The sequence below is a fragment of the Lontra canadensis genome, unplaced genomic scaffold, assembly GCF_010015895.1.
Source record: "Lontra canadensis isolate GAN:19392208 unplaced genomic scaffold, GSC_riverotter_1.0 scaffold121, whole genome shotgun sequence".
Taxonomy (NCBI): domain Eukaryota; kingdom Metazoa; phylum Chordata; class Mammalia; order Carnivora; family Mustelidae; genus Lontra; species Lontra canadensis.
The window spans coordinates 190,012-216,374 of record NW_022631115.1 but is presented as its reverse complement, the minus strand read 5'-3'; the positions used below and the strand labels follow the sequence as shown (position 1 = coordinate 216,374).

At 37.1% G+C, this 26,363-nt stretch overlaps 1 protein-coding gene across 3 annotated transcripts in view; it reads right to left on the bottom strand.

The window, feature by feature from the left end:
* The window catches only part of SPIDR (scaffold protein involved in DNA repair), a 490,566-nt gene that overhangs the window by 312,395 nt on the left and 151,808 nt on the right, over window positions 1–26,363 (bottom strand). For all 3 annotated transcript variants that reach the window (XM_032841172.1, XM_032841170.1, XM_032841171.1), the window contains exons 6-7: window positions 23,366–23,595; window positions 1,314–1,414 (exon numbers count right to left, since the gene is read on the bottom strand). In XM_032841172.1, coding sequence (XP_032697063.1) covers window positions 1,314–1,414; window positions 23,366–23,595 — 331 coding nt within the window. The remainder of the gene's footprint in view (window positions 1–1,313; window positions 1,415–23,365; window positions 23,596–26,363) is intronic.

Below are 26,363 nucleotides of genomic sequence, written 5' to 3'. Positions count from 1 at the left end.
CAAGAATATGAAAGAGAAAAGAGGGTTGCTAAAAGGTAGCTGGAAATGATTTTATTTTGTTTTAAGATTTATTTATTTGTTTGAGAGAGAGAGCACAAGTGAGTAGAAAAGGGTCAGAGGGAGAAAATATCCAAGCAGACTACTGCTGAGCATGGAGTCCTGTGTGGCACTGGATCTCACCACCTTGAGATCAGGACTTAGGCCAAAACCAAGAGTCAGGCACTTGACCGACTAAGCCATTTTATTTTTATTTATTAAAAATTGAAAAATATTTTATTAAAAATAAAATAGGCACACCTATTTTATTTTTATGATTTAAAATTTTAAGTAATCTCTACACCCAACATGGGCTCAAACTCACAACCCTGGAATCAAGAGTCAGAGCCAGGTGCCAGGTGGGAAGTATTTTAAAGATAATAAATGAGATCAGAATTAAAAAGTCTTCCAGAGAAATGCTCAAGAGTTGACAACATACTAGTTGAGTATTCTATCTAGTACTCTTGTTCTATTTTGCATGCTAACATTTGCCAGAATAACCTTTGAGCCCATTAAAATGCACATGCCAAGGATCCCCATGGAGAGAAAACTATTAATAGATTTGGAATAGATGATGCCCACCCACCTCTTCCCCACCTCCTGATGGAGAGACCAATCAGAAAGAAACCATGAAAAAGAACACAGTCTCACCAGAAAGGAAGGCTTTCTAGGTATATGAAATATTTTTAGTATCAAAAAATTTGTCAGGAAACAAGGGTTTGTAGTCACTTGTACGTAGTAGCAACTTTCAAAGTGTATCTTGCAACTCATTAGAAGAGACCCACACCAATTTAGTGAGACTAAGATTATGGTAAAAATAAAAGAGAATGAAGAGTATATCATACCTACTAAGGTTAGTATTGTTTATAAAATGTTTGTTTCAGGGTGTGTGTGTGTGTGTGTGCATGTAAGTCATGTGTGAACTGGGAGAAAATATAAGATGTATTTCTTACTAGGGGTTGCGGTCACAAAAGTCTAAAAGCTACTGGCTTTCAGATATAGCAAAAGACACAAAAAAGAAAGACATAATACAGAACCCTCCAAGACAGATCAATAATAAGTCTTCTATTGAAATGTGAGAAATTCTATGCGGAGAGATCAGCAGACCCTATAAAAATGGACTCATCTTTCAGAACAATATCTAAGACCTAAAGGACACCTGGAGAAAAAGAAAACATCATGAAAATAATAATGATCAAATTTACATATCTTAATGTAAAATACTTTTAATTGGCACATTCTTTACCCACAGTCTCAGATGTCAGCGCAGACCTTACCTGAAAGTGTCTTTTGGTAAGAAACACATTGATATCTCCACAAAGAAATAGCAGATCTCTCCCGATTCTGCAGGCCATTTAGTCTTTCTGCTAGCCCGCCTCTGTTTAATGAATTATAATATATTAAGTTAGTTAAAAGAGAAGTTTCAGAATAGTTGGAACATTTATATTTCATACTCTCCCACCAGAGACAAATAGATAAAACAGCAATTCTAACTTATCTGGCATTACAGGGTCTTCCTAGGGGCCCAAACCTCCAAGATCAGTAATCTTTTTTAAGATTTCTTAGAAGCTCAGTTTCTTGATTCTTAGAAATACAAGCTACTCTCAGATCAGTGTGACTTCCTTTTTATTCTTTCCTAGTTTATTTATTTCATAAGCATATACTGATCACTTCTTGTTCTACCTAGCAAAGTACTAGATGCAAGGAATATAAAGAAGGCAATGAGCCATGCTTTGCGGGAGCCTCACAATCTGCTCATCTCACAATCTGACAAAACATATAAATTAAAGTGTGGTCAGAATTGTAGTCAAGAATAAAACTGCCAAAGGAAAAAAAAGAATAAAACGGGTAAACTGCAGATAGGCAGAACATTAAATAAGAAAATTTGGGTATGGGCTTATTATTTGGACCACAGAGACAACACAGTATTAATCACAAGCATATAGCAAGGATACTAACATTATAAAAATAAAAAAATATTAAAAACTTCCATGTATGGCAGGAAGAGAATTCATAAAATGAACATGCTTCACAAAAACTCTTAACCATCAATGAATAATATGTATATCATACTATTACACATGATTACATTAATATATCAATTATATTATACTAATATTTATATATCATATTATATACATTATATATTATAGTTATACACTGCTATATAATCATTACATTGTTATATATTATACGATGTAATAAATGTAATGTAGTAAGTATATCTTATATTAACATAATACAATATTATATTAACATAATTAAATCATATATAATATGTATATTCATTGATATATATATTATAAACACATATAAACAAATATATGCAAACATTTTGGATTCAGTAAACTATCTAGGGTCAGAGAGTCAGCAGCTTCAAACACACCTGTGCCCTCAAGAGAAGTCAGGATCAGTTATTAACCACCATTATGACCACATGCTACATAATTTATCAGTATATGATCTCAAACAATCATGTATCCAGATCATATCAAACACAGATAATGTACTGAAGATCGACAGGTAAAAGAGATCATTTTATAGATATAATTAGATCATTTTATTCTAATAATATACCTTTATTAAAAAAGAACAAATATTAATAGCTACCAAATAGATGATAAAACGGGGAGGAGTCAAGATGGCGGAGAAGTAGCAGGCTGAGACTACTTCAGGTAGCAGGAGATCAGCTAGATAGCTTATCTAAAGATTGCAAACACCTACAAATCCAACGGGAGATCGAAGAGAAGAACAACAACAATTCTAGAAACAGAAAATCAACCACTTTCTGAAAGGTAGGACTGACGGAGAAGTGAATCCAAACCGACGGGAAGATAGACCGCAGGGAGAGGGGCCGGCTCCCAGCAAGCGGCGGAGCAACGGAGCACAAAATCAGGACTTTTAAGTCTGTTCCGCTGAGGGACATCACTCCAGAGGTTAAACCGGGGTGAAGCCCACGCGGGATCAGTGTGGTGGCCTCAGGTCCCGCAGGGTCACAGAAGGATCGGGGGTGTCTGAGTGTCACAGAGCTTACAGGTATTAGAACAGGGAAGCCGGCTACAGACACAGAGCCGAGGAGTGAGCTCTCAGCTTGGGGTTACCTTGAATCGGTCGCAGGCTCGGTCAGCTCGGAGTGTGGCCGGAGGCCAGGGTGACGGGAGTAATTGGTTGCTGTTCTCTGAGGGCGCACTGAGGAGTGGGGTGCCGGGCTTTCGGCTCCTCCGGGCCGGAGACTGGGAGGCCGCCATCTTAATTCCCGTCCTCTGGAACTCTTCGGAAAGCGCTCAGGGACCAAAGGCTCCCGAAAGCAAACCCGAGCGGATTACTCAGCCCGGCCCCTGGTAAGGGTGGTGCAATTCCGCCTGAGGCAAAGACACTTGAGATCCACTACAACAGGCCCCTCCCCCAGAAGATCAACAAGAAATCCAGCCAGGACCAAGTTCACCTACCAAGTAGTGCAGTTTCAATACAAAGAAGAGAAGCGGAATTCCAGAGGAGGAGAAAGCAAAGCACGGAACTCATGGCTTTCTCCCCATGATTCTTTAGCCTTGCAGTTAATTTAATTTTTTTTTCTGTTTCAATTTTTTTTGCTTCTTCTGCTAAATTTTTTTAAACTTTTACCCTTTTTTTTAACTTTTTTAACTAGTTTATCTAATATATATATATTTTTTTCCTTTTTATATTTTTTCTTTATTGGTTTTCATTTTTTAATTGTTTCTTTCTTTTTCTTTTCTTTTCTTTTTTTTTTTTTTCTGAACCTCTTTTTATCCCCTTTCTCCCCCCTCACGATTTGGGATCTCTTCTGATTTGGCTAAAGCATATTTTCCTGGGGTTGTTGCCACCCTTTTAGTATTTTACTTGCTCCTTCATATACTCTTATCTGGACAAAATGACAAGGCGGAAAAATTCACCACAAAAAAAAAGAACAAGAAGCAGTACCAAAGGATAGGGACCTAATCAATACAGACATTGGTAATATGTCAGATCTAGAGTTCAGAATGACGATTCTCAAGGATCTAGACGGACTCGAAAAAGGCATGGAAGATATTAGAGAAACCCTCTCGGGAGATATAAAAGCCCTTTCTGGAGAAATAAAAGAACTAAAATCTAACCAAGTTGAAATCAAGAAAGCTATTAATGAGGTGCAATCAAAAATGGAGGCTCTCACTGCTAGGATAAATGAAGCAGAAGAAAGAATTAGTGATATAGAAGACCAAATGACAGAGAATAAAGAAGCTGAGCAAAAGAGGGACAAACAGTTACTGGACCACAAGGGGAGAATTTCAGAGATAAGTGACACCATAAGACGAAACAACATTAGAATAATTGGGATTCCAGAAGAAGAAGAAAGAGAGAGGGGAGCAGAAGGTATATTGGAGAGAATTTCCCCAATATGGCAAAGGGAACAAGCATCAAAATCCAGGAGGTACAGAGAACCCCCCTCAAAATCAATAAGAATAGGTCCACACCCCGTCACCTAATAGTAAAATGTACAAGTCTTAGGGACAAAGAGAAAATCCTGAAAGCAGCCCGGGAAAAGAAGTCTGTAACATACAATGGTAAAAATATTAGATTGGCAGCAGACTTACCCACAGAGACCTAGCAGGCCAGAAAGGGCTGGCATGATATATTCAGAGCACTAAACGAGAAAAACATGCAGCCAAGAATACTATATCCAGCTAGGCTATCATTGAAAATAGAAGGAGAGATAAAAAGCTTCCAGGACAAACAAAAACTGAAAGAATTTGCAAACACCAAATCAGCTCTACAGGAAATATTGAAAGGGGTCCTCTAAGCAAAGAGAGAGCCTAAAAGTAGTAGATCAGAAAGGAACAGAAACAATATACAATAACAGTCACCTTACAGGCAATACAATGACACTAAATTCATATCTCTCAATAGTTACCCTGAATGTGAATGGGCTAAATGCCCCAATCAAAAGACACAGGGTATCAGAATGGATAAAAAAACAAAACCCATCTATATGTTGCCTACAAGAAACTCATTTTAAACCCGAAGACACCTCCAGATTTAAAGTGAGGGGGTAGAAAAGAATTTACCATGCTAATGGACATCAGAAGAAAGCAGGAGTGGCAATCCTTATATCAGATCAATTAGATTTTAAGCCAAAGACTATAATAAGAGATGAGGAAGGACACTATATCATACTCAAAGGATCTGTCCAACAAGAAGATCTAACAATTGTAAATATCTATGCCCCTAACGTGGGAGCAGCCAACTATAGAAACCAATTAATAACAAAATCAAAGAAACACATCAACAATCATACAATAATAGTAGGGGACTTTAACACTCCCCTGACTGAAATGGACAGATCATCCAAGCAAAAGATAAACAAGGAAATAAAGGCCTTAAATGACACACTGGACCAGATGGACATCACAGATATATTCAGAACATTTCATCCCAAAGCAACAGAATACACATTCTTCTCTAGTGCCCATGGAACATTCTCCAGAATAGATCACATCCTCGGTCCTAAATCAGGTCTCAAACGGTATCAAAAGATTGGGATCATTCCCTGCATATTTTCAGACTACAATGCTCTGAAGCTAGAACTCAATCACAAGAGGAACCCAAATATGTGGAGACTAAACAGCATCCTTCTAAAGAATGAGTGGGTCAACCAGGAAATTAAAGAAGAATTGAAAAAAATTCATGGAAACAAATGATAATGAAAACACAACGGTTCAAAATCTGTGGGACACAGGAAAGGCAGTCCTGAAAGGAAAATATATAGCGGTACAAGCCTTTCTCAAGAAACAAGAAAGGTCTCAGGTACACAACCTAACCCTACACTTAAAGGAGCTGGAGAAAGAACAATAAAGAAACCCTAAACCCAGCAGGAGAAGAGAAATTATAAAGATCAGAGCAGAAATCAGTGAAATAGAAAACAAAAATCCAATAGAACAAATCAACCAAACTAGGAGCTGGTTCTTTGAAAGAATTAATAAGATTGATAAACCCCTGGCCAGATTTATCAAAAAAGAAAAGAGAGGGCGCCTGGGTGGCTCAGTGGGTTAAGCCGCTGCCTTCGGCTCAGGTCGTGATCTCGGAGTCCTGGGATCGAGCCCCACATCGGGCTCTCTGCTCAGCAGGGAGCCTGCTTCCTCCTCTCTCTCTGCCTGCCTCTCTGCCTGCTTGTGATCTCTCTATCAAATAAATAAAAAAAAAAAAAAGAAAAGAAAAGAAAAGAGAAAGGACCCAAATAAATAAAATCATGAATGAAAGAGGAGAGATCACAACTAACACCAAAGAAATATAGACAATTATAAGAACATACTATGAGCAACTCTATGCCAACAAATTTGACAATCTGGAAGAAATGGATGCATTCCTAGAGACATGAAACTACCACAACTGAACCAGGAAGAAACAGAAAGCCTAAACAGACCCATAACCAGTAAGGAGACTGAAACAGTCATCAAAAATCTCCAAACAAACAAAAGCCCAGGGCCAGACGGCTTCCCAGGGGAATTCTACCAAACATTTAAAGAAGAACTAATTCCTATTCTCCTGAAACTGTTCCAAAAAATAAAAATGGAAGGAAAACTTCCAAACTCAATTGATAAGGCCAGCATCACCTTGATCCCAAAACCAGAAAAGGATCCCATCAAAAAAGAGAACTACAGACCAATATCCTTGATGAACACAGATGCAAAAATTCTCACCAAAATACTAGCCAATAGGATTCAACAGTACATTAAAAGGATTATACACCACGACCAAGTGGGATTTATTCCAGGGCTGCAAGGTTGGTTCAACATCCGCAAATCAGTCAATGTGATACAACACATTAATAAAAGAAAGAACAAGAACCATATGATACTCTCAATAGATGCTGAAAAAGCATTTGACAAAGTACAGCATCCCTTCCTGATCAAAACTCTTCAAAGTGTAGGGATAGAGGGCACATACCTCAATATTATCAAAGCCATCTATGAAAAACCCACCGCAAATATCATTCTCAATGGAGAAAAACTGAAAGCTTTTCCGCGAAGGTCAGGAACACGGCAGGGATGTCCGTTATCACCACTGCTATTCAGCATAGTACTAGAAGTCCTAGCTTCAGCAATCAGACAACAAAAGGAAATTAAAGGCATCCAAATCGGCAAAGAAGAAGTCAAACTATCACTCTTCGCAGATGATATGATACTCTATGTGGAAAACCCAAAGACTCCACTCCAAAACTGCTAGAACTTGTACAGGAATTCAGTAAAGTGTCAGGATATAAAATCAATGCACAGAAATCAGGTGCATTTCTCTACACCACCAACAAGACAGAAGAAAGAGAAATTAAGGAGTCAATCCCATTTACAATTGCACCCCAAACTATAAGATACCTAGGAATAAACCTAACCAAAGAGACTAAGAATCTAGTCTCTTTTACATGATAAACTGAGACACTGAGAAATTAAACACCTATGCAAGGTGAGACCTGTGATAAGCGGCACAGCTGGTTGCACACCCAGACTGTCTGGCTCCAGAATTCATAAGCTTAGCCTCAGTGATTGATCTACTGCCTCTTAGACAGTACTACTTAAAAAGGCAGTCATAATAGACACAAGAAAAAAAGCAAACCACTGTATTCTTTGTACAGTGATCTAGACAGTTTCTTGTCAAACGTTGGTTTTCAATCCTATGACTGTGAAGAAGAAAAAAAAAAAGAGACAAAATGCAATCTGAAAGCAGTATACGGTTAAGGTCACATCCCAAGTAAATTGTACAATCTCACAATTAAATTATAGGAATTATAAGATGAAAAGTAAAAATATAGAGTAAAAATAAATGCAGAACAGTTCTCAGCAAGTGGGAATGTCTAGAGCCGTAAGATAGAATCAGCATTTGAGCTTGCTTTTAGTCATTAGGAGCTTTACTGGTACTTCACAGATTATTTTTGTTCCAATCTCCCCAAAGAAATTCTCATCAGATGCAACAAAACTTAGGAATGGAAACACCATGACTTCTATTCAACAATCATAATCCTAGTAAAAACCTATACCACATTATTTTTTTAAAGATTTTATTTATTAATTTGAGAGAGAGAGAGAGAGAGAGAGAGAGAGAATGCAAGCGAGAGAGCACAAGCAGGGAGAGGGAGAAGCTGACTCGAAACTGAACAGGGACACTGACCTGGGACTCCATCTCAGGACACTGGGATCATGACCTGAGCCAAAGGCAAGAGCTTAACTGACTGAACCACCCAGGTGCCCCCTATACCACATTATTTAAGGGGGGGAGGAGCGGGGAAAGTCATGCAGGCAGTTTAAGAAGGCTCTGTTTGTATACATGCAAATTAACTTTTTTTTTTTTAAGTTCATTGAAGTATAATTAACAGATTTACTAAGGTATTTAAAGTGTACATTGTGGAGATTTTACATACATTGTAAAAGGATTCTTCCCATGTAATTAATTAACAAATTCATTACCACACATATTTAACTTCTCTGTGTATGATGAAAACATTAAAACTCTACTCTCTTAGCATATTTCAGTTGTGCAACAGTGTTAACATTAGTCACTATGTTTTACTTTGTTTTTACATTTTGCCAGATGTTTTTTTATTCATCAATCTAAAAACTATTATAGCTTATCAAAGCTCAAAGGTAGTAGCTATTACTATATTTTACTTTAAATCCTCACAACTTACTCATACCTGGTACCCTTTTACCACATTCTCCATATATACACTTATAAGTGATACCAGTACTTATTCTTCTCTGTCTAGTTTATTTTACTTTGTGAAACGCCCTGAAGGTCCATCTATGTTGTCACAAATGGCAGGACTCCCAGCTTTCTCATGACTATGTAATATTCGTGAGTGTACGTGCGTGTGTGTGTGTATGTACATCACATCTTCCTATCCATTTATCCACTGGCTGAGATTAGATTGTTTCCACATATTAACTGATTCTGAATAATGCTATGATAAACATGGGAATACAAATATTTCTTCGATATCCTGTTTTCATTTCTTATGGATTTATTGCTGAACAGTGAATTGCTGGATCATAAGATAGTTTTTTTTTTTTTTTTAAAGAAACCTCCATACTGTTTTTCATAGTGGCTGTACCAATTTACACTCCTACCAACAGTGTACATGGTTTCACTTTTCTTCACATCCCCACCAGCACTTGTTATCACATCTTTTTTCCCCTAAGGATTTATTCATTTATTTTAGACAGAGTGTACACATGCACACAAGTGGTGGGAGGGACAGAAGGAGAGAAGCAGACTCCCCATGGCACAGAGCCCAAGACAGGGCTTAATCTTATGACCCTGAGGATCATGACCTGAGCCAAAACCAAGAGTCAGTTGCTCAATGGACTGAGACACCCAGGAACCCACATCTCTTGACTTTTTGATGATAATCATTCTAACAGGCATGACTGATACCTCATTGAGTTTTGTCTTACATTACCCTGACGATAGTGATTTAGAGCACCTTTTTCATGTACCTGTTGGCCATTTGTATGTCTTCTTTGGATAAGTATCTATTCAATTCCTCTGCCCATTTTTAACTGGATTTTTTTTTTTTTTTTTTTTTTTTTTTTGCTGAGTTGTAGATGTTCATTATGTATTTTGGATATCAATCTTTTAATAGATATATAACTTGCAAATATTTTCTACCTTTCAGAAGAATGCCTTTTTCATGGTTAGTGGTTTTCTTTTTTGGTGCACAAGCTTTTCAGTCTGACGTAGTCCCAGTCTTTTTTTTGCTTTGGTTGCTTCTGCTTTTGGCATCAAATCCAAAAATTCATTGCCAAGATCTACGTCATGGAACATACCCCCATGTCTTCATCTAAGAGTTTAACGGTTTTGGGTCTTAAATTCAAATCTTTAGTATATTTAGCACTAAAGTTCAGTATAATTTTTGTGTATTGTAGAAGATCATAGTCTAGTTTCATTCTTTTGCATGTGGTTGTCCAATTTTCCCAACACCCATTTATTGAAAAGACTGTCCTTTCCCCATTGTATATTCTTGGCTCCTTTGCCACAAAGAAATTGACCATATATGCATGGGTTTATTTCCAGACTCTCCATTATTTTCCACTGAAATATATGTATGTTTTTATACCAGTACCATACTGTTTTGATTGCTGCTGCTTTGTAATATAGCTTGAAATCAGGAAGTGTGATGCCTCCAGCTTTGTTCTTCTTTCTCCAGATTGTTTTGGCTCTTTAAAGTCTTTTGTGGCTCCATGCAAATGTTAAGATTGTTCTACTCCTGTGAAAAATAAAATTGGACTTTTGATAGGGGTTGACCAAATCTGTAGATTGCTTTGGGCAGTATTAACATACTAACAACATTAATTCTTCCAATCTAGGAGCACATTTATTTTTGTCTTCCTTGATTTCTTTCACCAATGTCTTATACTTTTCAGTGTACAGTACTTTCCCTCCTGGGTGAAATTTCTTCCTAAGTATATATTTTTAAAGATTTTGTTTATTTGAGAGAGTGCATGAGCATGGGGAGGGGCAGAAGGAGAAGGGGAAGGAGAAGCCAGCTTCCTGCTGTGAGATGAGCCTCATTTGAGGCTGGATCCCCGGACATTGAGACCATGACCTGAGCTGACATCAGATGCTTAACCAACCAGGCCACGCAGGTGCCCCTCTCCCTAGGTATTTTAATATTTTGATGCAATTATAAATGTTATTATTTTCTTAATTTCTCTTTTGGATAATGTATATTTTTGTATATTGATTTTGTATCCTGCAACTTCACTGAATTCACTTACTAGTTCTAATAGTTTATTGCTGGAGTCTTTAGGGTTTTCTATATATAATATCATGTAATCTGTGAACAGAGACAGTTTTATTTTTTCCTCTGCAATTTAAATGCCTTTTATTTCTTTTTCTTGCCTAATTGCTTTGGCTAGGACTTATTTAGTAATCTGTTGAATAAAACGGACAAGACAGGGCATCACGGTCTTGTTCCTATCTTAGGAGTATCATGTCAGTTGTAGGCTTATTATATGTGCCTTTTTATATTGAGGTACTTTCTCTCTATACTCAAATCACTGGCATTTTTCTTATGAACTAATGCTGATGTTTATCAAAAGCATTTTATGTATCTATTGAGATACATGATTTTTCTACTTCATTTTCTTAATGTGGTTTATATATCACGTTGATTGATTTGTGTAAGTTGAACCATCCTTCATCCTTGGAATCAATCCCAATTGATAATGGTGTATGAACCTTTTTTCAATTTGTTTTACTAAAACTTAATTGGGAACTTTTGTGTCTATGTTGAAGAGAGATATTAGTCTATAATTTTCTTGTGGTGTCCTTCCCTGAAGTTAGTATCAGAATAATGCTGACCTCATACAATGACTTTGGAAACATTGCCTCCTCTTTTATTTTTCGAACACTTTTGAGAAGGATTGATTAACAGTTCTTATTTAATTGTTAGGTAGAATTTACCAGTGAAGGCATTTGTTTCTGAACTTTTCTTTGTTGGGAGGTGTTTGATTACTAATTCAATATCCTTACAACTAATTGATCTGTTCAGATTTTCTATTTCTTCCTGCTTCAGTCTTGGTAGGCTGTATGTTTCTGGGGTTTATCTACTTCTCTTAGGTTGTCCCAATTTGTCAGTGTAAAATTGTTCACAGTAGTCTCTCATAACCCTTTGTATTTCTGTGGTATCATTCGTAATGACTCCTCTTGCATACCTATTTTTATTTGAGTCTTTTGTGTTTCTTGGTAAGTCTAAATAAAGATTTCTCTATTTTTTAATCATTTCCAAAAATAACCTCTTAGTTTCATTGATCTTTTCTATTGTCTTTTTAGTCTCTATATCATACACTTCCACTTTGATTTCTATTATTTCCTTCCTTCTACTAACTTTGGGCTTAATTTGTTTTTCTTTTTATGATTCTTTGAGGTATAAAGTTACATTGTTTATTTCAGATCTTTTTTCTTACTAAAGGCATTTAAAAAATTTTTTTAAGATTTTATTTATTTATTTGACAGAGAGAGATAACAAATAGGCAGAGAGGCAGGCAGAGGGGGAGGGGGAAGCAGGCTCCCAGCTGAGCAGAGAGCCCGATGCAGGGCTCGATCCCCGAACCCTGAGATCATGACCTGAGCTGAAGGCAGAGGCGTAACCCCTGAGCCACCCAGGCACCCCCAGGTTTTTAAATTTTTTTTTTAAAGATTTTATTTATTTATTTGAGAGAGAGAGAGATCACAAGTAGGCAGAGAGGCAGGCAGAGAGAGAGAGGAGGAAGCAGGCTCCCTGCAGAGCAGAGAGCCCAATGCGGGACTCGATCCCAGGATCCTGGGACCGTGACCTGAGCTGAAGGCAGAGGCTTTAACCCACTGAGCCACCCAGGCGCCCTTAAATTTTTTTAATTTAAATTCACTTAGCCAACTTATAGCAGATTAGTTTCAGACATAGTATTCAATAATGCATCAGTTGTGTAGTACACCTAGAGCTCATCACATCACATGCCCTCTTTAATACCCATCACCCAGTCACCCCACCCTTCTCCAGCCACCCTCCCCTCCACCAACCCTCAGTTTATTTCCTATAGTGAAGAGTCTCTCATGGTTTGTCTCCCTCTCTAATGACTTCCCATTCCCTCCCTTCCTCTATTATCCTCTGCACTGTTTCTTATATTCCACATATAAGTGAAACCACACAATTGTCTTTCCCTGATTGACTTATTTTGCTCACCATTATACCCTCTACTTCCATCCATGTCAATGTAAATGGGAAATATTCATTCTTTCCGATGGCTAAGTAATATTCATTTTATGTACACACATCTTCTTTATCCATTCATCTGTCAATGGACATCTTGGCTCTTTCCACAGTTTGGCTATTGTGGACATTGTTCCTATGAACAATGGAGTGCAAGTGCCCCTCTGGATTACTACATTTGTATCTTTGGGGTAAATACCTAGTAGTGAAATTGCTGGGTCATAGGATAGCTCTATTTTTAACTTTTTGAGGAACCTCCATACTGTTTTCAGAGTGGCTGCACCAGTTTGCATTCTGACCAACAGTGTAAGAGGGTTCCTCTTTTTCCACATCCTCACCAACATTTGTTGTTTCCTGTCTTGTTAATTTTAGCCATTCTGATGGGTGAAAGGTGGTATTTCATTGTGGTTTTGATTTGTGTTTCCCTGATGGCAAGTGATGTGGAGTACTTTTTCATGTGTCTGTTGGCCATTTGTATGACTTCTTTGGAGAAATGTCTATTCATGTCTTCTGACCATTTCTTGACTGGATTATTTATTTTGGGGGTTTTAAGTTTGATAAGTTCTTTACAGATCTTGGATACTAGCCCTTTATTTGATATGTCATTTGCAAATATCTTCTCCCATTACTACAGGCATTTATCTCTATGAATGTCCCTCTCAGAACTACTTTTATTGTATCCCATCTAGTTCTGGTATATTGTATTTCCGTTTCCTTTGGTATTGAGATTTTTAAAATTTCTCTTGTGATTTCATTGACCCACTGGTTGTTCAGGAGCATGTTTTTTTAATCTCCATGTATTTGTGAATTTTCCAGTTTTCTTCCTATAACTGATTTCTAGTTTCAAACCATTGTAGTCAGAAAAAATGGCTGATATGATTTCTATCTTCTTATGTTGTTAAGACTTGTTTTGTGGCCTAATATATGATCTACCCTGAAAAATGTTCCAGGTGCTCTTGAGAAGAATGTGTACTTTTCTGTTCTTAGATGTAATGTCCTATAAATGTCTATTAAGTCCATCTGATTTAATGTCTCTAAGTCTGATGTTTCCTTTGTGATTTTTGTCTGGATGATCTAGCTATTGTTGAAAAGTGGGGTGCTGTAGTCCCCAAATAATTTTGTATTTCTGCCTTCTTTCAGATGTTAAATTTGTGTCATATATTTAGATGCCCCTATGTTAGGTACATAAGCATTTACAATCATTCTATCCTTTTGATGAATAAACCTACCTTTGTGATTACATAATGACCATATTTTTATTATAGTTTGTGGCTCTGTCTAATGTTTATTCTAATGTAAGTATAGCAACCCCTTTGGGTTTCAATTTTCAGAAAATATGGTTTTCTATACTTTCACTTTCAGTCCATGTGCTCCTTTAAGGAATGAATGATTTTCTTAGAGGCAGCATATAGTTGGGTCTTATTCTTGTAATCATCCAGCCACTCTATGTTTTCTGATTGAAGGATGTAATCCCTTTATATTTAAAAGTAATTGCTGATAGATATGGACTTATTATTGCCATTCTCTTAATTGTTTTCTGCCTTTTTATAATACATCTGTTCCTTCTTTTCCTTGTCTCTTCCATTTTAATTTAAGGATTTCCTATAATAGTCTGTATTGATTCTTTTCCTGTTATCTATTACAGGTTTTTTTTTTTTAAAGATTTTATTTATTTATTTGAGAGAGAGAGAGAGAGCACAGAGGGAGAGGGAGAAGCAGACTCCCCACTGAGTAGAGAGCCCAGTGTGGAGCTTGATCCCAGGACCCTGAGATCATGGCCCAACCTGAAGGCAGACGCTTAATTGATTGAGCCACCCAGGCACCACCTATTACAAGTATTTACTTTGTGGTTACCATGAGGCTTATATGACATCTTATATTTATAACAGTCCACTGTAACCTATAACAACTTAATTTCAAATGCAGACCAGAGCTCTATATAGTTATTCTCCCCTGCCAGGATGTTTTTGATGTCACAAGTTATATCTTTTTATCTTGTTTAGCCATTAACAAATTTTTGTATAGATTTTTGAATACTTTTGTCTTTTAATCTTCACAGTATGTGATTTACCCACCACCATCACATCATTAAAATATTCTGACATTAACTATATATTTACATTTACCAATGAGATTATACTTTCATGTTTTCCAGTTAATCATTAGTGTCCTTTTGTTTTAGCTTGAACAAGTCTCTTCAACACTTCTTGCAAGGCTAAACTAGTGTTGATGAACTCCCTTAGCTTTTGCAGATGTGTAAAACTCAATTTCTCTTTCAGTTCAGAAGGACAACTTTGGTGGGTAGTGTATTTCTGGTTGGCAGCTTTTGTTTTCTTTTAGCACACCAAATATATCATGCCACTCCCTGCCTGCTTGCCAAGTTTCTGTTAAAAATCCACTGCTGAAAATCCATGGAGGTTACCATATACATAACAAGGTGATTTTTTTCTTGCTGCTTTAAAAATTCTCTTCTTGGGATGCCCGGGTGGGTCAGTTGGTTAAGCATCTGTCTGCCTTTGGCTCAAGTCATAATCCCAGGCTCCTGGAATCAAGCCCCACATTGAGCTCCTTGCTCAGCAGGGAGCCTGCTTCTCCCTCTGCCTGCCATTCCCCCTGCCTGTACTTTCTATCTCTCTCTAATAAATAAATAAAATCTTTAAAAAAATTATCTTTAACTTTTCTTGATTTCATCATGTTTCTTGGTGTGGGTCTCTTGAATTCATCTTATTTATAACTGTGGACTTCTTGGATCTAGATGCCCATTTCTTTCCCCAGATTAGGTAAGTTTTCAGCCATTATTTCTTCAATAATCTTTCTACTCCTTTCTGTCTCTCTTCTGGAAAACTATAATGCAAAAATTCATCCACTTGATGGTATCCTTTAAATCCCTTATGGTATCTCCAGTCTTTTCCAATTTTTTCTCTTTGTTCCTGTGTTTGGATGAATTCCACTGCTTATTCTTTGAGTTCACTGATCTTTTCTTCCAGCCAATCTAGTTTTTTGAATTTTTCTGTTGTTACTGTATTCTTTTCAGGTCTGTGGTTTTTGTTTAGTATATTCTTTTATTTTCATTCTCCTAAAATTCTCACTGTTCATGCATTATTCTCCTGACCATGGTAAACATCTTTATAACTCTTATTTTGAACATTTTGTCAGACAAATCACTTATCTCCATTTATTAAGGTCTGCTTCTGGAGTTTTTCCTTGTTCTTTTTTTGGAATGTATTCCTGTTCATTATCCTTGACTCTCTGTTTTGGTTTCTATGCATTAGGTAAAACAGCCATCTCTTCCAGTCTTCATAAAGTGGTCTTGTGTAGGAGATGAACCTTATTGTTCAGCCTACCCTGAGCTCTTAGTTTTCTCCCAAATCTTTGCAGAAGTCAAAGCTGCCTTCTTTGTTCTTAGTAGCTCCCAGTAGTTATGGGTGTCAACAACCGGTCAGTGTGCCAAAAGGTAGGATCTCAGTCAGCACCTAGATAGAGGCTGACAGAAAGCTGAACCCTTAGCAGCTTTTAATGTATGCAAGCATACTTCTTTCAGGAAAAGACTGGAAGCTGGGCATTTTTCTCTGCTCCCTCTGCTCTGAGTCCTCAGGGGATAGCCAGCTAAGACCTGCTTCCTTGTTTGCTACAGACCTGTGGGATCCATAAACCACAAGTCATCCTAGCCATCAGAGCCAGATCAAGAGATGTACCCTCTGGGAGACACTGAAGACCTACAGTGTGCACAGAGATGTTATCTGATGACCTCCCTGATCTCTGGGGAAGATGGCAGTCAGAATCTAGGTATGTGATAAATTAGAAGCCTGATCCTGACTCAGCAGCAGCTTTTAAAGTACACAAATAAGCAGGTTTCAGGAAAAGACTAGAAGATGGGTGTTATATACTCTTTCTATGCTGAGCTCTGGAAGGAAAACCACATCAAGTCCAAGCCAGGTTAAGAACTATTTCTTTGTTTGCTATAGTCTTGTGGGTCTTGTGGACACAAGCCCTGTTTCAGAGCTAGGTGTTTGGGGGGCTCATTTCTCCAGTGAAAGTCTTAAAAGTTGGGATGCTAGTTGTTGGGTTCAAACTCTGCTCCTCATAGAAAACTAGGGAGTTATGAGTTCCCAAACTATTGTATGCCACCATGCCAGGGGTAGGATTTACAGATAGAGTATATATTATCCTTCCCTACCCTTTTCAATGTGGGTACTTTCTAATTCATCCAATGTATAGCAGTCACTCAATTTCTGGAATTTTTTTCAAGAGGAACTGCTTCATGTGGAGGTACAGATTTGGTGTCTTCATGGGGAAAGTGAGTTCAAGAGGTTCTTATATTGCCATTTTAGATCAGAGCCTTAAAACTGACTCTTTCCAATATAGTCAGCAAAGTTATTTAGAGATAAACTTCAAAACACCAATGAAGAAAAAAAATTCACTAAGCAAGTTAAGATATTCTAATTATTGTTTATATAAAAATATTGATTGGTAACCTATCTGTAAAGATTCCTGGCATCAATTCAACAGGGCTAAGCATTTCTACAAAAACAATATGAAGTGAAAAAGAATAAAGATTCAAAAATATTCCAACATTTCCAGAAATAAAGCTCATTGAAATATTTTTCATAACCTATATAAGTAAAGAAAAAAAAATAACTTAAATAAATATAGTATAATATTTTCAAGATTTGCTTTCTGTTAGATATAATAGACATTGTGAAAAATAACCTGATGATAAGAATGGAGAAATACGGCTTTACTATTAAAAACCTACTTAAATATAGGACCAATTTTGCATTGATTTTTATTAGTTATAACTTAAACAGAATGAAGCCATGAGTCAAAAAGATAAAAATTTAAAAAACAACAACAAAAAGTAAGCCCAAAGAGATTGAGTAATATTTCTATATGGGGCAATGCCAGGGTAAAAGGACAATGTTTTCCAACCTTGAAATGCCTACAGCTACTTAACTTGATCCTTACTAGTGAGCCATTATCAGGTTAAAAACAAACAAACAAAAGCAACAAATTCTTCTAATTACTAGTTTATTCATTCTAGTTAAGGAAAATCTATTACTTAGACTCATTTTTATTTTTATTTATTTTTTGTTTTTGTTTTTGTTTTTCCTTAGCAGCAGTTTATTTCTCAGGTACTCTGTTGTCCTTCTGTGACAAAAGTTGGTGATCTTTTATTGTGAAGATTATCAGGTCATCAGTATTCTCAGCAGTTTCATAAGAGTTCACTTCAACAAACCAAATATTTAATGCAAAACTTTCTTTGATCATTATTAGACAGCTAGCTAAGAGATTTTCCTCTCTAAACGCATGATACTCCAAATGCTTTCATTAAAAAGTAGCCTATGAATCAAAATACGTTATCTTTTTCCCTCCTTCAGAAGGAGGTCAGCAAACTGCCATCATGGGGAATCTTTTTTTTTTTCCCCTAGTCAGTTTAGCAAAGTTGGTTCCTATAGACAGACAATCACATCAAATTAATTTTTAATATTTAAACACATTAACTTTAAAGGAATGATCATAAAACAGACATCCCTTATTTAGTTATAATTTAGAAACCACAAGAAAACAATCATTTGCATATTGCTGGAGTTGCTAAGATCATCAACAAAAACTTTATGTCCTCAACTTATTTGAATGTTACCTTCATCTTACTCCTCCCCCTGAGGATTTCCTGGCAGTGACCTTAAACTGCAGCTGCCCTCCCTTCTCTCCTTTCCACCCAAAGGACATGGAGGGCCAGGAAAAGAAAGCCATGAAGGCTTCCAGTTCCCTTATACTCCAGCTGTGAAGCATAGAAGAGGGGGAAAACAGTCCATCCCTACCCAGAGGCAGGCACCTTCAGGGCTGTACCGCACATCCTTTGTAGGCATGGGCTTTAGGCTGCCATTCTTGGTGATTTCAATGGCTACCAGGCTTCCAATACCTCAACCTCCCCAATCCATGAAGTCCTCTTCTGCCTCACTTTAGCCATTCATCTGCCCCACTCATTCTCTAAGTCTTGAAGTTACAAACTGTTTTCTTCCACTAATTCAATTCTGAACACCCATCATTCTTACCTGTCTAATTTATTACCTCTCGTATCAGCACTTTAAATGTGTTTGACCAACCTCTTCCCAATCTAGAATAGGCTGGTGCTACCCCCTCCCACCTCTTTGTACTCCACACCTTGCCTATTCTTATTTCTGACCTTACCTGGCCTAGATTTCGTGGTCCTATATTACAATCACTACATGGAACTTTTATTGACTACTTTCTTTATACTCACTGGATAGTCTCAAGCTCTGCCTGTTCCACATTTGCAGCCCCACAGTTCAATTCATATTGATAGGTTGATCTCAAACTCAAAATGACAACTCCCAATAGAACTGTATCTTGCCAGACAATCCTAATGCACATCCCTTGTCCACTGACTCCCCCACTACAGGACTATGTCATCTACTCTCTATCCTCATTCCTCCAATGCCATCACCTTGTCATTATTCTCAGCTAATGAAGATATTTTCCATTTGACTGACAAAATGAAGTGATCAGAAAGATCTCACTGCCATATATAGCTATCTGCAACCTGCATCTGAGGAGACTCTGCCCTCCCATCTGTTCACAGATGACTGTCTATGCTCCTGACCCTGCATACCCCTCCATTTGCACACTCTTGTCACTAAATCAGACCAATAGTTATCTTCTCCCCCCTACTGAGGACTTTTTCCCCCTATTGATAGGAAAACATCAATATACAACATGTGCTATAATACCCACCCATAAAAAAAACAAAAACAAAAATACACCTCAATCTTCACATTCCTTCTAGTTAACAACCAGTTCTCTACTCCTCTTAAAGCAAAACTCCACAAAAGAATTTTCTATTCATGCTGTCCTCAGCTTCCCTTTTTCCACTCTCACTTAAACCCACAATAGTCTGGCTTAGCCCAACCATACCACCAAGAAAGCCCTATATTCCTTGCCCTCCACAGTGAAACCCAGCACCATCCATCACAGTTGGTTGCCCTTTTTCCTTTTCAAAAGCACATCTTCACCTAACTTCCAGGACACCGCACTCTCTTAGATTTTTCCCATAGCAGCCTCTTCCTCTGGGCTCCAACCACTGCAAAGTGCCTAAGGCTCAGGCCTCACAGACAGATATTCCTTTCAATCTGCATTTGATCTCCTGCAAACTGACCCTGCTGGTGCTTTAAAACCATCTGGACATGGGAGCCTACATCTACCACCAACACAGTCACTGAGGTTCAGACCCATATCTTATTCAGATATGTAAGGTACAAATGAACATGGTCAAAAGCCTCATGATTTCTTTCATCAATGTCTTATAATTTTCAGTATAGAGCTCTTTCATCTCTTTGGTTAAATTTATCCCTAACTATTTTACTATTTTTGATGCTATTGTAAATGAGATTTAACTTATTTTTCTGTTACTCTGTTGCTAGGGTACATACAGATCTCCTACTGAATTTTGTATGTTCATTTCATATTGTGCAACTTTACTGAATTCATTGATTAGATCTAACAGTTTTTCAATGGAGTCTCTAGGATTTTCTATGTATAGAATCATGATGAAAAAATTGCAGACAAGACAAATATATGGAAAGACAGCCAATGTTCATGGATTAGAAGAATTAATTTGTTAAAATATCCACAACTACCCAAAGACATCTATAGGTTCAATGCAATCCCTATCAAGATTCCAATGGCATTTTCAGTGAAACAGAAAAAGCAATCTTAAAATGTATATGGAACCACAAAAACCCCAAATAGACAAAGCAATCCTGAGAAACTACAACGAAGTGGAAAATATCACACATACTGATTTCAAGCTATATGATAAAGCTGTAGCAATCAAAACAGTATGGTATTGGCATAAAAACGGACATATAGACAAATGGAATAGAATACAAAGCCCAAAATACACCCATGTATACAGAGTCAAATAAAATTTGCTAAGGCTGCCAAGAATACAAGTAGAGAAAAGACAGTCTCTTCAATAAATGGTGCTGGGAAAATTGGATATTTACATGTAAAAGAATGAAACTAGACTCCTATTCTTATATGACTCATAAAAATTAACTCAAAGTGGATTAAAAACTTAATCCATAAAACCACAAAACTAGAAGAAAATATAGGGAAAAAGCTCCTTGACGTGGGTCTTGGCAATAATTTTTTGGATGACACTTAAACCACAGGAATAAAATGAACAGGTGGGACTACAATCAAACTAAAAAGCTTCTGCACGGCAAAAGAAATAATCAACAAAATGAAAGGGCAGCCTACAGAAGAAGAGAAAATATTTCCAAATCACATACTTGATAAGGAGTTAATATACAAAATACATAAAGAATTTATACAACTGAGTAGCAAAAAAAACCCTCAATTTTAAAATGGGCAAAGAACCTAAATAGACATTTTTCTTTTTTCTTTTTTTTTTTTAAGATTTTATTTATGTATTTGACACAGAGAGAGAGATCACAAGTAGGCAGAGGCAGGCAGAGAGAGAGGGGGAAGCAGGCTCCCCGCCGAGCAGAGAGCCCAATGCGGGGCTCAATCCCAGGACCCGGGGATCATGACCTGAGCCGAAGGCAGAGGATCAACCCACTGAGCCACCCAGGCGCCCCTAGACAGTTTTCTTAAGAAGATATTTAAATGACCAACAAGTACAGGAAAAGGTATTCAACATCACTAATGATTAGGAATATGCATATCAAAACCACAATGAGAGACATCACCTCACATTTGTCAGAATGATTATTCCAAAAAGGCAAGAGATAACAAATTCTTGTTAATATATGCAGAAAAAGAAAGTCTTGGGCACTGTTGGTAGAAATGTAAGTTGGTGTAGCCTCTATGGAAAACAGTATAGTGGTTCCTCAAAAAATTAAAAAAGAATTACTATATGATCCAGTAATTCTTCTGCTGGGTATATACCTGAAGGAAATAAATCACTATTTTGAAGAGGTATCTGCACCTGCATGTTGACTGCAGCATTATTTACAATAGCCAAAAAATGGAAACAACCTGGCAATCCATTGACTCCCAGGATATAAATGAATGGATACAGAAAATGCGGTACACACACACACACACACACACACACACACACACTGACTGGATTATTCAGCCACAAAAAAGAAGGAACTCCTGTCATTTGTGGAAACATGCTGGACCTTGAGGGCATTATGCTAATCCCTTTAACTGTCTTCCTTTCCTGCTCTTTCTAGAGACTAATACAGACCACCACCATCCTTTTTTGACACTTTAAACTTCTCTACTTTGGGCATAAGGCCTTCGGAGTTATTTTATGATATATATATATATACACACATATATGTATATATATATATATGGAATAGACATGAAGTAACCCACCATGCTACATCCATTCCACTAGACTCTGTGGCATCCTAATGCTTGTCCCTCCACTCCTACACTTAAGACAAGCCTCTTCTTTCCTGATCCCACCACCCCACTTCCTTCCCTGGACATTGACAGAGCAATTATCCCTAACCACTCTGTCTCCACTGGGTCTTCCTCGTTATTTTCTAAATAGGACTCATCTTGCCTCTGATGACTCTTTTGGACCCAATATCCCTTTCAAGCCACTAGCAGCTAATCTCTACATCTGACTTCTCGCCTAAAATCTCAGTTCTAGCAGAAGAACCACAGCACTGTCTCCACTCTTTGTCTTGGATACACCTTGAACCATGGGTCTCTGGCTTCTGCCCCTGCTAGCTCACTAACATTGCCATTGAGTTTTTAGTATATACTGTACCTGCCCCCTCTTGACATAAACATTTCCTAAACAGATCCAAACCTGTGTTTTTCACTGCCACATTTACTCTTTCTACTGAAACTCCTTTTTCTTTCAAACTCTCCACTAAGTTTCCTTTTGTGGCACTAGTTCCCACAAGTTCTCACTTTCATTGAAATTTTCTTTTCATTGTTTTGCTCTAATTTAAAACACAAATTAACCATATATTACACAGAGTTGGGACACAGCTCTTAGAAGGCATACTCCTATCCCCTTCACATGTTCTGTGTGACCTCCCCCCATAGCCTGGCCCTTGTGGTTATTCATATACATAAAGCCAGTTTCCTATCTTTGCTATTTTTGCTGTGTCTTTGTTCTCTCATATATCTTTGCATTTGCAAGTGTTCCCTTGGACAATCTCTGTAACCATATTTGTAAAAATAATCTGAATATATTTATTTCTATTTCTCTCTTTATAATATAACTTATTCAAAAACAGGAATCGTCTTAATACTTGTCTTAATTGTCTAAGTATCTGGAATACTGATGCTCAATAAAATCTGATAAACCCAAATAACCAATCCCATTAAGGAAGCAGTCATGTCAGCTGTTATGACTGAAACAGTGAATGTGTGACTTGGATAAACAGTTCCCTAAATCATTTCCAGAAATGAGAACTTCTATAATTGCTTATTGAAGTTCCGATTCTATTCTGTCAATTTTCTTCCCCAAGTAAACAAGTTTAAGTATTTTTAAATTAACATTTTAGGTATTTGGATTTAAAAGAAAGATATCAACTTTAAAAAAACAGTATTTTTTAAAAAAAGGTGTAATTTAACCTCAAAAGCTTCTTCTTGTTTGCTGATGTTTCTGGAGTCCTCGGAAACATCTGTTTCTGGGGTGTGTACAAAGTGGTCTCTGCAGATTTCACCTTCTGCTTTACAGGTCTCTCCAGTATCTGTCTATCATCAGATTCAAAATCCATGTGGTATTTGAGAGAAGATTCTGAATCAATGGAGTAATCCTCCTTTTCACTATCTGATGAATATTCCAAAATTTCTGTAGAACTCTGAAAAATATTAAAAGAAATGCAATTAAATCTGGAGAACTCTTTATTCAAGTCCATATTTACATGTCCTTTTATTCCATTATCTTCTGGTTATATTCACTGAAATAACTTTGTAAATAGTTACTTATAGGTTAAATTTTTATTCTGAAATTACTATCTATAGGTCCTATTTAAGAATATGAGTCACTTGGGGCACCTGGGTGGCTCAGTGGGTTAAAGCCTCTGCCTTTGGCTCAGGTCATGATCCCAGGGTCCTGGGATCAAGCCCTGCATCAGGCTCTCTGCTCAGCGGAGAGCCTGCTTCCTCCTCTCTCTCTGCCTGCCTCTCTGTCTACTTGTGATCTCTGTCAAATAAATAAATAAAATCTTTAAAAAAAATATATATATATGAGTCACTGCCTCTTTTTCCTAACATTTCCTAAAATGTTTCTTACTTTCTTCTACTCAATTTCTAATTCAAAAAATTTTTTTTGAAAAATGGATTATAAAATTGGACATAATATCACATAAGGAATCCTAGACAGAAGAATCAAAACTTCTGTTGATGTCTCCTTTCTTTACTTAAGACACATGCTAAAATATTTAAGCGTGGTAGGTATTTTATTTTCCCATTACTTGGTATTGCAGATCAGTTCCATTTTGTTCTAGTATCACCAACAATTTATCCTTCAACATTCTAAAAATTTCCAGTGTATTAGTAAGCTCTTCTCATTTAATACCCTTACAAAATAATAAATTTATTAAAATAATTTAATAATAAATTTCTTAATAAATTTACTGATTTATTAATAAATGTAGTAACTTAATTACTAAATTATTTATTATTTATTAATAACTTAATAATAGATTATTAAATGAAAACAATACACTTAGTTGGAATGGATCTTTGTTGGGTAGGCATGGGGTCTCCCAGGAGGAGCCCTGTCTATTTTGAATGGGTCAACATGGACTGTGTCCCTGGCACTGTAGCAGACACTTGGTTAAAGAGAATGAAGAGGATATAAGTGTATGAGGGTTATTGTTGGTAGTTACATGGGTGTGTGTGAACTGGTGTGTGAGTGTGCAGGGTAGCACTAGAGCTTTCATCATTTGCTAATCTAAATATAAAACAAGAAATTTACTATATTTGGTCTTTTCTGAGGATTCTATAGTTAAGTCTTTTTTAAGAGCTTAAAAAAGGACATCACTCATTCCTTACCTCCAAAAAACTGCCTGGGTAGTCACCTGTTACTAGGCACATTTGAAATAAGAAAACGTAAATGAAAAAAGTTCTCAAACAAATAGTTCTCAAACAAATTCACAATCTCAGCTGCATGCTTAAATTACTGCAGGTAGCTGATAACCCACTAATAAGCACTAGACTCACATGTTTTACCCACAGACAAATTCTGAATAAATATTAACAACAGACCACAAAAAAAAAAAACAAACCACAAAGCAGTTTAGACTAAAAATTAACTTGCTTGAAACTAAAAATCTGTATACACTACTTGAGAACTCCAAACTCAATTCATCTTTTTGTTACGAAAAGTCTTTCCTTTTAGTACCCTAAAGTTTTACACTTCATTCCAGAGCAGGGCTTCTTAACCTCAGTACAACTGCCATTTGGGCTGGATAATGTGGTAGGAAGTCTCTTGTACACTGTAGGGTTGTTTAGCAGCATACCTAGCTCCTACCAACTAGATGATAACAGCATGGTCTCACCAATCATAACTATCAAAAAGGGCTTGACACATTGCTAATGTCCCCTGGAAGACAAAATCACCCCTAAGTATGAACCGTTATCCTGGAAAAATGTCAGCAAAGGGGCGCCTGGGTGGCTCAGTGGGTTGGGGCCTCTGCCTTCGGCTCGGGTCGTGATCCCGGGGTCCTGGGATCGAGCCCCACGTCGGGCTCTCTGCTCGGCGGGGAGCCTGCTTCCCTTCCTCTCTCTGCCTGCCTCTCTGCCTACCTGTGATCTCTGTCTGTCAAATAAATAAATAAAATCTTAAAAAAAAAAATGTCAGCAAATAGTCAACTACATTTGGCCTGTGCTGGAGACTCACATCCAGAAGTGAAGGGAACACAGGACTTCATAGGGATGGAGAGGTCAGAACGAAATGCATTAGTTCCCCCTTCTCTGAGGGGATACATTCCAAGACCCTCAGTAAATGCCTGAAACTACATGGTACTGCATCCTATACAGACTATGTTTTTTCATATACATACATACCAGAAATAAAACTTAATGTATAAATTAGGCACAATAAGAGATTAAAAATAACTAGTAATAATATAGAATTATAATAAAATTTATGTGAATGTGGTCTTTCTCTCAAACTCTTATAGTACTGTACTATAAGTACATCACAAGAAGAAGTACCCTTCTTCTTTCTCTCAAACTCTTTCTCTCAAACACTTATAGTACTGTACTGTAAGTACATCACAAGAAGAAGTACCCTTCTTCTTGGGATGATAAAATGCCTACTTGATGAGGTGAAGTGAGGTAAATGATATAGGCACCAGTCATAGTGTTAGGCTACTAACGACCTTCTGATGATAAGTCAGAAGGAGGATCATCAGCTGCCAGACTGTGGTTGATCCCAGGTAACAAACCATGAAAAGTGAAACCACAGATAAGGCGGATTACTATAGTTATAAAACAATGTGGTAGAAGGATTGTAACTGAAATATTGCTCAGGCTCTACCGGGAACATGTAAGAAGAACAAAGAAATCCGGGTGGGGCACAGGAAGAAGGGAAGAACTGCCACTTAAAGCTGAATGCTAA